The 12,753-nt window shown below is 35.0% G+C and overlaps 1 protein-coding gene across 1 annotated transcript; it reads left to right on the forward strand.

The window, feature by feature from the left end:
• The first annotated feature begins 4,480 nt into the window (after window positions 1-4,480).
• LOC131274916 (olfactory receptor 14A16-like) lies at window positions 4,481-5,413 on the forward strand. The gene has a single exon (XM_058283293.1). The coding sequence runs from the start codon at window positions 4,481-4,483 to the stop codon at window positions 5,411-5,413; it is 933 nt and encodes a 310-aa protein (XP_058139276.1).
• The last annotated feature ends 7,340 nt before the right edge of the window (window positions 5,414-12,753 follow it).

Below are 12,753 nucleotides of genomic sequence, written 5' to 3' on the forward strand. Positions count from 1 at the left end.
ATTATACAACATTTTATTTAGCCATTCATGAGTTGATGAATCCTGGAACTGCTTCCATCTTTTGTAATTTTAAATGATATCTCTATGAACTTCGGTGTGCAAATACGTGTTTGAGTCTCTGCATTCAATTGTTTTGAGTAGAAATCTAGAATTAGGATTGCTGGGTAGTTCTATACTTAGCTTTCTGAGGAACCATCAAGATGTGCATCATTTTCCATAGCCATGGTCAAAGAATGAGTATTCTTATTTCCCCACATCCTCTCCAACACTGCTAATTTTGCTCTTTTGTTTTTTATTTAAGAGCAATCATTCTAAAAGGCATGACATGGTTTTTAAAAGTGATTTTTATTTGCATTTCCCTGATGGGTACTGATGTTGAACATCATTTCATCTGCTTTCTGAAGACTCAAACTCTAAAATTTACTTAGTCTTACTCCAAATTAGTTTTATACACACCAAAATGATAGGGGACATTATATCTTCAGTCATAATATTAAGGAAAGCTGGCCAATTACAACTATGGAACAGACTGAGCTATTTGAAATTTCATTGCAACTCTGGAAATAAATTAGAATATTCCATTGATTACCTTTTTCTTCTGAAGAGAAATGTGCTGGTTAATTGGGTTCTATCCCCAGGGCATTTACTTACCCAACTTAAGGAGGAACACTTTAAAATAGGGAGGAATCATAGGCCAGCAATCCACAGCTCCTAGCCTATTCTGTCTGGAACAAGATTTTGTAGAAAATCATTTAATGCAGGCAAATGAATTTGACTAAGATCTGACATTCCTTTGTCTACACAAATTCTGCTAATTACTTTGGCTTTGCAACCCTAGACAGATGTCTTTCTCATCTTTAAAGTGGGGGAAACAGGTCTGGCTAGAAGACAATTAAAACATATCTAACATCTCTGAGGTAAGAACACTCCTTTGCAGGCTATGTGGACACATTTTCAAAAGACTGCTTAGCAAAAGTTTTTGTTCTTATGCTGCAGTTCAGGGGATGTGCACTCCTAGACAAGATGAGCCACAGTGAGAAAGGTGAAGAGGTAAGCCTGGCACAGACAAGCAGCACTTTCTACTTTCTTCCCAATTTGGAATTAAATTTGGGAAAATTTATATACATACCCATGCATCTAGAATTTTTCATTCATTCAACAACACATTATAACTTTCCATGTGATCTCCTTATCTTGTGTAAGGTATGTTTCCTCTTTCCCTTTAATTCCTATTGGGATCATTTACTACAGGCCATATTATAATAATTCATTGCTACACTGTTACAATAACATCATGACTTATACCTCTCTTTTCTTTTTTTCTTACTTTTCTTTAAACCAATTAATGTTTCTTTCTTTCTAAAAACCACTTAATATTTAGAAGATGGGGCCTTGACTATGCCATACACCTGTAGGTACTTCCAATGTAGACAGATAAAATCATTGCTTTCAATGTAGACCGATAAAATCTAAAACTCTGAGTCCGCTGCTCCTGCCGTTCAACTCTCCTATCCCATTTACCCATACCATGTTTGCAAACATTCACTAGAGTTTTCTACCTCTACCACTTTCGGGCTGCTAAGTTTACCTTTGTTCCCAATTATGAAACCCAGATTAAATGACCCTCTCTTTTGTTTTCCTCTTCCCAAATCATACCCATTATTAAGTTAACTGTTTCCTTTGCCATATCTTTACATAAAATCAACATTGATTCCCTCAGTATTCCTGAAGCATTTATTGCCTGTCCTAATATGGGATGAAATATCATCTTACATGGTTATTATAATTTAAAAATAAATAATACAGTAGGAGAATAATATGTTATTTTATTGAATATCGAACATGAAAGTGCAGGGTTTTTTGGAGATAAAGGACTGGATCTTTAAATAATAGTTGGTATTGGGTTTCTGAATGGTGAGACTTTATTTTGATTGCTTAAATCTTCAAAGAGAGTTTAGAGATAGAAGAAAATATGGGGGAACACTCACTTTAAGAGATAAACTTTAAAAAGTTGTCCCCATAAAGTAGACAGAAATATTTTATGAATGATTTGATGCTAACCAGGATGTTCTAAGGTATTGGTTGGCAAACTCTAGAGTGCCTCAGAATCACCTGGTGCAATCAGTAAAACACAAGTGACTAAACATCTCCCAAAAGTTTCTGTTTCTGTAAGTCACAGTTGAGACCTGAGAATTTACATTTCTAAAAAGTTCCCTGGACATGCTGATGCATTTGAGACTAGTACCACATTTTGATAACCGTGATGCTAGGGAATTGGGAATAGAGTAGATTCCAATAAAGAAAAAGCATTCATTTGTTGTAAAGATGCAAGGAGAGTTCAAAGAGAAGGCCCATATGATCCTAGATAATGGATGCTCATTTACAAACATCATTTTGTTTTTTGTTTGTTTGCTATTTGTCTGGCTTCATGAGAGAAAGGATCAGTGGGTTTATGGAGGCAATAGAAATGGAAGGTAGAAAGCATCAAATGCCCTTTCAACATGTATGAAGTGTATGGTGGGAGAAATTAGAATGGTACCCAGATAAAGGCAGTTTATATGAAAATACTTTCTACAATAAGATCTGTGGTAGTTATTGCCCCAAATATTATTGACATTGAAAGTGTACATACTATTCATTTTCTAAATTCTCTGCTTTCCACCTACTGCATTGTATTTTAGTTGATTTATAACCCTATCTAATGATTTCTAGTGGAATAAAGGCTGTCAGTATTTCTTCCACAGAGCCTAAAATGTTATAAATAACCAACACCACCATTTTTGGTGAATTCATTTGTAATTAAAGAGGGTTGGTTTTTAAACTGCAGCAGAGAGAAAAAATGAGAGAGCAAACCTTCAGATGAAAAAACTGTCACAAACAGGAAAAAATAGTTTAGCATGAAATCAGTGTGTGTTTCCAGCAGACAATACTGTACTACAAATTTATATAGAAGGGAGTCGCTCTTCCTCCATGAAAGTGGGAAGGAATAGAAAAATAAGTGAGAAGAGAACAGATTGGTGGAGAACTATAGGGAGCATTTACTATTCCCAGTCACATGGATAATGGGGTAACTCACTGAGGATGGTGACAGCAGGGTGGCGAAGGCTAATGGCACTGGAGGAACACCAGGAGGGGATGGAAATATGGTTAAGCAGGAAAGAACCCAAGAGTTTGCTACCTTAGATACATGAATTAAAACTTTTGATTCTAAGTTCCAGCCTCCTGAAAGCAATGGGAGCAATACTGGAGAATCCACTGTGAAGTTAAAATCTTCTAATGCATAGGAAATGCATATAAATATTTTGTTACACAGTTCAAATAGCTCATTTCTACTTTGAAGAGACTACTAAAATTAAGGACAGTTTTTTTGTCAAACAAAATGTAACATAGCAAAATGACAAAGATTAGCTGGTAGAATTGTTGTCTATGTCTCTACTGAATTGCTTAATATATTTATCTAAGCTGTCTAAAGCCTTTTCTTAATGGTTGAATCAAAGTATCAGTGATTATACTGTGTTGGGTTTTAAAGGGCATACTTTTAAAGGATAAAACAATGACTTATACAAACAAACTCACACAAAAACTTTTATTTCATTCATCAATGAGTGTATTATCAAGATATTACAACTTGTTCAGAAGATAAGTGAAATTATCACACATAAAAGGGCAGATAAAAAATGGCAGAATTAATTTTCAAATAGATGTAAAATACACCTATCTACAGGGCAATAATCAATTGCATCAGATCAGAACAGAACTTATTTCCCTTTCACTGGAAAATAATTATTTTCATTCTTAACATTTTTTGCAACTTACAGCATTGTAAAATAGTTCAGAAAGTTTAAAAGTTAAAATACCTCTGTGCACTAGGCAGGAGTCTGTATTTTTTTCATAATTTCAAAGTTTTTCACAATTTTTCCTGCTACTGTCAAAAGGAAGAAAGATGGATAGAAGAAATGTCTGTTATTCCATTTTTCCCCAAAAACGACACTTTTACCTATATTATTTAATTGTATCAGAGTAATTATCCAAAGAACAAGTTCCCAGTGTAAACCGAGCAAATGGATGCTCAAAATTATTTTTCCATGGTCACAAAACTAGTAAATGGCTGAGCTGAAATGTGTGCTTTGACTAATTGCTCCAAAATTCACATCTTTTCTTATTACCTTCTGAAAGATAAAAAAATGCAAATTTCTATTTATGTAAAATGTGAAATATGTCCTTAATCTAAATACAATTTTAAGATGGAAGATTTGGGACTAATATCCCTTTATAGTCACACATCTAATGTAGAAAACTGGGGTTAAACTGCCACAGAAATAAATGTGTGGTGCTGATCTTGTGTTCTCAAATTTTTTCATAAATAAATGGGTGTGTTAGAAAGGAATGCAATAATAATAATAATAATAATAATTCACTTCTGTCCATTTTCCAATTGCTCACTTTCTTTTTTAGAGTAATTGATTAAATATCCAAAGAAATGGACAACTTCACCTCAGTGACCACGTTCTTCCTCATGGGGTTTTCTGATTTTCGGGAGATCCAGATTTTACATGCTGTGCTGTTTTTGGTAATTTACCTGGCAGCCCTACTAGGGAATCTTCTCATCATTCTTCTCATCACCAGGGATACTCACCTGCACACCCCCATGTACTACTTCCTGAAGAACTTGTCCTTTCTGGATCTCTGTTTCATTTCCATCACTGTCCCCAAATCCATTGCTAACTCTCTGACTAATCACAATACCATTTCATTCCTTGGGTGTGTGTCACAAGTATTTTTCATATTCCTCTTGGCCACTACAGAAATAATTCTCCTCACAGTGATGTCCTACGACCGTTACGTTGCCATCTGCCACCCACTCCAATATGAAATCATCATGAACCACGGGACCTGTGTGCAGATGGTGGCTTCTTCATGGATCAGTGGAGGCCTCAATGCAATTCTGCACACAGCTTCCACGTTCTCAGTACCCATGTGTGGGTCTCCTGATGTTCATCAATTCTTCTGTGATGTCCCACAACTACTTTCCCTTACCTGTTCTTATAACATTGGAGAATTATTAGTTATTGGGATCAGTTTTGTATTAGATATTGTCTGTTTTGTGTTTATTGGTATTTCTTACATTAACATTTTCTCCACTGTGGTGGGATTACCATCCAGAGCAGGCAGGTCCAAAGCTTTCTCCACATGTCTTCCTCATCTCTTTGTTGTGACTCTCTTTCTCTCTTCTGGTTTTTTTGACTATTCACACCCCCTTCCCAAATCTCCAACACCCTCAGACTTGCTAATTTCAATGTTTTATATAGTGGTGCCACCCACCATGAATCCCTTCATCTATACTCTAAGAAATAAGGATATGAAGACAGCACTCAAGAAACTGCTAATGAACACACATTATCTATCAAATTAAAGAGTTAAAATCACTCATGCCATGATCTTTTCACTCATGGACATAATTCTCTCAATCCAGTTGTATAGTCTGGAAATTATATTGACTATGTAAAGTAAGATTATTATATAAAATACTTATGCACTCATTAAACTGATGTTAAAAACCATACTCTAAGCTCAAGTCAAATGGATGGCACTAAGAGTAGGGTTTCACTTTATTTGGGCAGATATATACTGGTCTTATATTTATCTTCCTAATGGGACAACACCATCTGTTGTAAATCCTAAAATGGAGAGGATGCTAGGATATCAGGAATAGACATGGATTCACAAGGTAATTCAAATGTGTGGTTACTCTTGGCAAAGGGGGCTTGTCAATGCTATGCCCTTGGGTGATATGCATAATCAATTCTCAAATTAAAAGGTACAATATATTGGACAATGTATTTTCTTTCCAGACATATTTTGTATCATTTTTCTTATATTCCATAGCTAAGAGGCTGAAAGAAAAAACTGCCAGCAAAGAATTTTTAATAAAGCAAAATTACTCGTAAATGAGGGAGAGTTCAAAATATTCACAGATAAATGGAAATTGAAAGAATTTGTCAATGAGTCCTGCACTTTAAGGAATACTAAAGGGAGTTCTGTAGATTGAAAGGAACAAAACAGGAGAGAGAGGACTGAAGGAGAGTGCAGAAAGGAAGATAATTGGTAAGAGTATCTAAAAGAACACAAAATAAAAATAAAATAAAATATGGTATATAAAATCCTAAGGAAAAAATGGCTACAGTAAGGACTGTGTTTTCTGTTATAATCTTGAAAGGTAATGGATTAAATCTCTAATCAAAAGACACTGACTGGCAGAGTGGATAAGGAAATATGATCCATTTATATGCTGTCTACAAGAAATTCATCTTAGAATCAGGGACATAAACAGGTTGCAAGTGAAAGGTTGGAAAATGATTTCATGTGAAAACAGTGACCAAAAAAGGGTAAAACGAGCTATACTAATCACACAAAATAGACTTTAAATGCAAAATTATTGCAATAGACAAAGAAAGACACTATATATTAATAAAACGGTACTCAAGCAATCATAAATATTTATGTACTTAACCAGGGGCTCCAAAATACATGCAGCAAATACTGGCAAAACAGAGAAATAGATACCTCTACAACTATAGTGGAAGACTTCACTGCATCATTATCACCACTAGACTGATGATAGCAACAGAAGCTCAATAAAGAAACAGAAACCTTGAATAACATGTTAAAGGAAATAGACCTAATGGACTTATACAGAGCATTACATGCAAAAAACACTAGAAAGAATTAAAACCAAAAGCAGGTTCCCTGAGAAGATTAAAAATAACTGACACTTAGCTAGAATAATAAAGAAAAAAGAGACCAGATGCAAATAAATAAAATCAGAAATGAGAGTGGAGATATCACCACTGATTCCACAGAAATAGAGTATGATAAGAGGATACTTTGAAAAATTGTATGCAAAAAATGGATAATTTAGATGAATTTCTAGCTGCACACAACAACTTAAATTGATGAAAGAAGAAATAAGAACTCAACAGCCTAATCACAATTAGTGAGATTGAACTAATCATCAATACATCACTCTCGTCATTGACTAGAATATCTTGACAGAGGGTCAATAAGGAAAGAGAGAGCTTTTGAACAATGTAATAAATGAACTACGCCCAGCAGACCAACATTGAACAATGCACTCTAAAACAGAAGATTATATATTCTTCTCAAGTGCTCATGGATCTTTCTCCAGGATAGACCATATATTGGTCCTCAATAAAGAAACAAAGAGATCTCGATAAAGTTAAAAAGAATGAAATTATACAATGTACTTTCTCTGATCATAATGGAATGAAGCTGGAAAACAATAATGGAGGGAACAAGGGAAAACTCATAAAAATATGGAAATTTAATAACACACTCAAGCAATCAGTTGGTCAAAGAAGAAATTGCAAGGGATATTTTAAAAATCTCAAGATGAATGAAAACAAGACTACAACATATCAAAACTGATGGGATGCAATGAAGTTACATAAGCTGAGAGAGAGGTTTACAGTCCTCAATGCTTACATTAATAAATAAAGATCTAGAATCAAAGGCATAAAAGTACACCTGGAAAAGCTTAGAAAAAGACTGGCAAACTAATCCCAAAGCAGGCAGAAGGAAAAAAATAACAAAAATTTGAACAGGAATAATTGAAATGAGAACAAAATATAAAATAGAAAGAATCAACAAACCAAAAACTAATTTTACAAGAAAATCAAGGATATCAACAAATTTGGCTAGACTGACAAAAAAAAAAAAAAAAAAGAGAGGAGAAACAAATTTAAAAAGTCAGAAATGAAGGGTCCATTACTACTGCCCCCACAGTTATAAAAGTTATTATGTGAGGATACCCTGAACAACTTTATGCCCAAGTAGTAGACAACATAGGTTAAATGTACAAATACCTAGACACAAAAGAATAAACTTCACTAATCCTAGAAGAAACAGAAGACCTCAACAAACCAGTTACAAGTAAAGAGGTTGAAACATTAATAAAAAACCTCCAAAATATTGAAAGCCATGGACCAGATGGTTTCAAAGGTAAATTATACCAATTATTTAAAAAAAGGTTTATTAATAGCCTTGCTCAAATTCTTCCAAAAAATTGAAAAGGATGGTGGACATGACTGAACTCATTCTATGGAGCCATTATCACTCTAATACCAAGCCCAGATGAAGATATTATTAAAAAAGAAAATTACAGACCAATTTCTCTAATGAATATAGATGCAAAAATCCTCAACAAAATACTCGTTAATTGACTCCACCAGCATATTAAAGGAAGAAAAATCACATGATTATTTGGACTGACACAGAAAAGTTGCTTGACCAAATTCGGCATCTTTTCTTGATTATAAAAACACTCTGAAATACATAGTACAGCTAATAACGTACTCATTAGTGATAGGCAAATCTTTCATGCTGAGATAGGGAAAAATACAAGGATGTCCACTATCACTACTATTATTCAACATTGTGTTAGATGTTCTATCTAGAGAAATTAAGCAATAAAAGAAATAAAAGTCATACAGAAAGTAAAAGAAGTGAAACTTTGTTCACTAATGGCATGATTCAATAACTAGAAAATCTGAAAAAATCCACCACGAAGCTAATAAACAAGTTCAGCAAATTTGCAGGATACAAGATTAATACGCAAAAATCAGTAATGTTACTATATACTTCTAGTGAGCAATCTGAGGAGGAAGTCTGGATAAGAACTCCATTTGAAATGATGACCAACAAAATCAAATATTTATAAATAAACTTAACTTGAGACATTAAGGACTTGTAAATTATAAATCATGCTTAAAGAAACCAAAAAAGACCTAAATAAATATAAGGACATTTGATGCTCATGAATTGAGAGAATAAATAGAATTTTTATCATTTTTATAATAATAAACTTTATTTTTAGAGAAGTTTTTGATTACAGAAATACATAGAAATACATAGAAAGCATAGGGAATTACCATATAGTGGGCTCTAAGGGAATATGTAAAATATCATTAAGATGTCAATTTTACTCAAATTGATTTACAGATTCAACACAATCCCAATAAAAATTCCAATAGCCCTGTTTGCAGAAATGGAAAGGCCAATTATCAAATTTATTTGGAAGAGTAAGTGCCCTCCAATAGCCAAAAATATTCTTATAAAAGAAGAATGAATTTGGAGGAATTTCACTTCCTGACTTTAAATCATAGTATTTAAATAGAATGGTAAAACATGGTACTGTCATAAAAATAGAAATATTTACCAATAGAATAAAATTGAGAGTTCACAAGAGGACCCTCACATTTATTGTCAAGTGATTTTTGACAAGGCTATGATCCATATCCAAAAGAAAGAAAGAGGACCCCTATTTTAAACCTTAAAAAATTATCATTCCATGGATCCCCCCTGCTCAAGATGATGAGCACATTGGAAGCCCAGCTGGCCCTATTGCATGCAAAAGGGACTGGACCCCTTAGGACACATCAGACAGTATGTTCCAACCCTCAGCAAGGACCTAGTGATGGTTTAGCTAATGTGTCAACTAGGCTGGGTAATAATACCCAGGTCTTTGGTCAAGCAAGGACTAGACTAATTGCAATATCAGGGTATTTAATGGAATTTAATCATCGGTGAGTGGACTGCATAGATCACTGGTTACATCTATAATCAACTGAGGAGACTACTGTCATCAGTGAGTCATCTGATAACAGAAGGCCTTAAAAGGAGAAGTGATTTCAACATTTGGGAAGAGAATTCCCATCTCTACTTCAGATAGCCAGCATACACTAGCGAACTCAAGGAGGACCTTCATCAGAGTCCCTGGCTTGAAGCATACCCTGCGGAATTTGGACTTGCAAATCCCCATGGGGGTTTATAAACTCTCATACTATTTATAGCTATCTTTTTTTGGTTCTGTTTTCCTAGAGAACCCTGACTACTACAGACCTCCATGGTGAGCGTATCACCCCAGGACCTCTTCCCCAGTGCCAGGCCAACCAGCCTGAGAAGGAACTTTTGATAAGGAGACCCTATAACAAGGGACAACCTGATCAGGAGAGATTGTCCCCAAAACTGCAGCTAAGGAAAATCTTCTGGGGCAATCAGCCAAAGGGCCCTCCACAGGAGAGGCTTGGGCTCGGCCATGAAACCAAGAGTGGTTCTCACATTCTCAAGATGGGTGTGTCCTCAAAAATGAGACTGGTGCTAAAATCTGGCCAGGGGCAGGGGTGTTTTAGTAAGTGAAGTGTGAAGGAAAACAGACTCCCAGAGAACACCGTTGTCCAGAGAGAAAGAAGTGCCTGGAGCACCAGAGCAAAGGTTGATTTCCTCCCCTCTCATCCTACTACAGTCACAAATTAGTAAAGAAGTTATGCCTAACATTAAAAGGACACTCTACCTCTAACTGGGATTAGTCAAGCAGAGGAAGGAAAGGGAGACAGCTAGGGCCCTAGTGTCCAAAAGAACTGGGTTCAGATCCTAAATTTGCCTGGTCAAGCCATGTGGCCAGGAAAGTTATTTAACCTCTCTGAGCTCCAGATCTATCTTCAGTAAAACAAGGGCAATAATTATGATTAACAAGGAACAAATAGCAATTACTCTCACAAGGGCTACCCCATGTTAAGTACTCTGCATCATGACTGGCACAGAATAGGTATTGTTAAGCTCACTGCAATGAAGCAGAAACTGAGGCTTGTAGATGTGAAGAAGCTTGGGGATGGCAGAGCCTTTTCTGTCAGTCTCCAAAGCCCCTGCTTTAAACCACTAGATCTGCACTGCCCAAATACAGTAGTCATCAGTCACATGTGACTGTTGAGCACTAGAAACATGGTAAGTCACAGTTAAGATATGCTCTAAGTGTAAAAGACATATATTTTCATATTATCTTGTATTTTCACATAAGAAAAAAATTTTTCACGTTGATTGCATGTTGAAATATTATATTGGATATATATTGAGCTAAATAAAGTCTTTCATTAAAAAAATAGTTACCATTCCAAAATTGAACAAGGAACTAATTATAAAAGCTAGAACCATAAAATTACTAAAGAAAATTGTAGGGAAACATCTTCAGAATCTTATAGCAGGTTGTGATTTCTTAAACCTTAAACCTGTCATACTAGCAATGAAAGAAAAAATAGACAAACTGGATTTCCTCAAAACTAAACATTTTTTTGATTCAGAAGACTTTGTCAAGAAGGTGAAAAGGCAGCCCAGTCAATGAGAGAAAATATTTGGAAACAATATCTGATAAGGGTTTGATTTCATGTTATATAAAGAGATCATACAATACAATGTTAAAAAGACAAGCAACCCCATTAAAAAATGGGCAAATGTCTTGACTATACATTTTTCTTTCTTTTTTCCCTTTTTTTTTTAGGAAGCTTTAGATTACATAAATGTTACACAAAAATATGAGGGGTTCCCATATGCCCCACTGCCTTCCCCTCCCACACTTTCCCACATATGTTTTCATCAATTGTATCATATGTACACTAATGATTATACATTTTAAAAGGGAATGCACATGGCCAAAAAGCACATGAAAATATGTTCAACATACAAGCTATTAGGGAAATGCAGATCAAAGCTGCAATGAGATAATATTTCATACCCTATGCAATGGCCATTTTTAAAAACAGAAAACTACAAGTGCCTCCCACGTATGAGGTCCTAGGTTCATTCCCCATTACAACCTTAAAAAAAAAGACCTACCATTTGGGTGATTCTACATGTTGTAAATGAAGGCAGGACACTGTCTTGCCTGTGATTCCGACCCACTGAGAACATTGACATCAGGGATGGCCCCTGGCTCCATACTTTAAAATAAAAGTAAAAAAAAAAAAAAAGAGAGAAGATGTGGAGAAAGAGTTCACATAAACCACAGGGTTCTCTGTGTTATACAATCCCATGCCTTGTACAATCCCTCTTAGGTGGGAATATAGAATGGTACAGCCTCTGTGTATGATAGTTTGCCAGTTCTTTAGGTAGCAAAATATAGAACTGCCATATGATCTAGCAATTCTGCTACTAAGAATATACTCAAAAGATCTGAGAGCAAGGACACCAATTAGACTTGCATACACATGTACATATCATTATTACTCACAATTGCTACAGTGTAGAAACAACTCAAGTGTCCCAACAACCACTGAAGGATAAATAAAATGCTGAATATACATTCAATGGAACACTATTCAACTTTAAGAATAAATGAAATTGAGATGCATATGAGAGCATGAATGAACCTTGAGGACATTATGTTGAGTGAAATATGCCAGCAACAAAATGGCAAATATTGTATTGTCTCACTAACATAGCTAATATGATGAGAAAACACATGGAGTTAAAATCTAGGGCATAGGTTACTAGGAGATCAGAATGATTGTTGAGAAGGGGGAGCTGATGCTTACTGCAGATACAAGTTTTAATAAGTTTGATTTTAAAAGTGTGGAAAATGATAGGGTTGATGTTAAAACACTGTAGTGAGTATAACTAACAGCACTGATTTATAAATGTGATTGCGGCTGAATGGAATAGTCTAGGGAGGATAATGCCAATTGAAAGACAGCAGAGGATAAGCTAAGGACTCTTAACATAGTAAACTTGGTGGTGGATAAGGACCGAGGTTCATAGTACAAATACAATAATATTCTCCTATGAGGTAGAACAAATATACTTCACTATTATAAGGTATTAAACATATGGCAATACTTTGGAAAATACAACTAATATAACTTATGGACTATAGTTAAGGGTAATATTGTAAGATATTTGTGTAAA

This window comes from Dasypus novemcinctus, chromosome 21, assembly GCF_030445035.2.
Source record: "Dasypus novemcinctus isolate mDasNov1 chromosome 21, mDasNov1.1.hap2, whole genome shotgun sequence".
Classification (NCBI taxonomy): domain Eukaryota; kingdom Metazoa; phylum Chordata; class Mammalia; order Cingulata; family Dasypodidae; genus Dasypus; species Dasypus novemcinctus.

Coding starts and splice junctions, on each gene's coding strand:
- LOC131274916 (XM_058283293.1), top strand. CDS start 4,481: ATGGACAACTTCACCTCAGTGACCACGTTCTTCCTCATGGGGTTTTCT.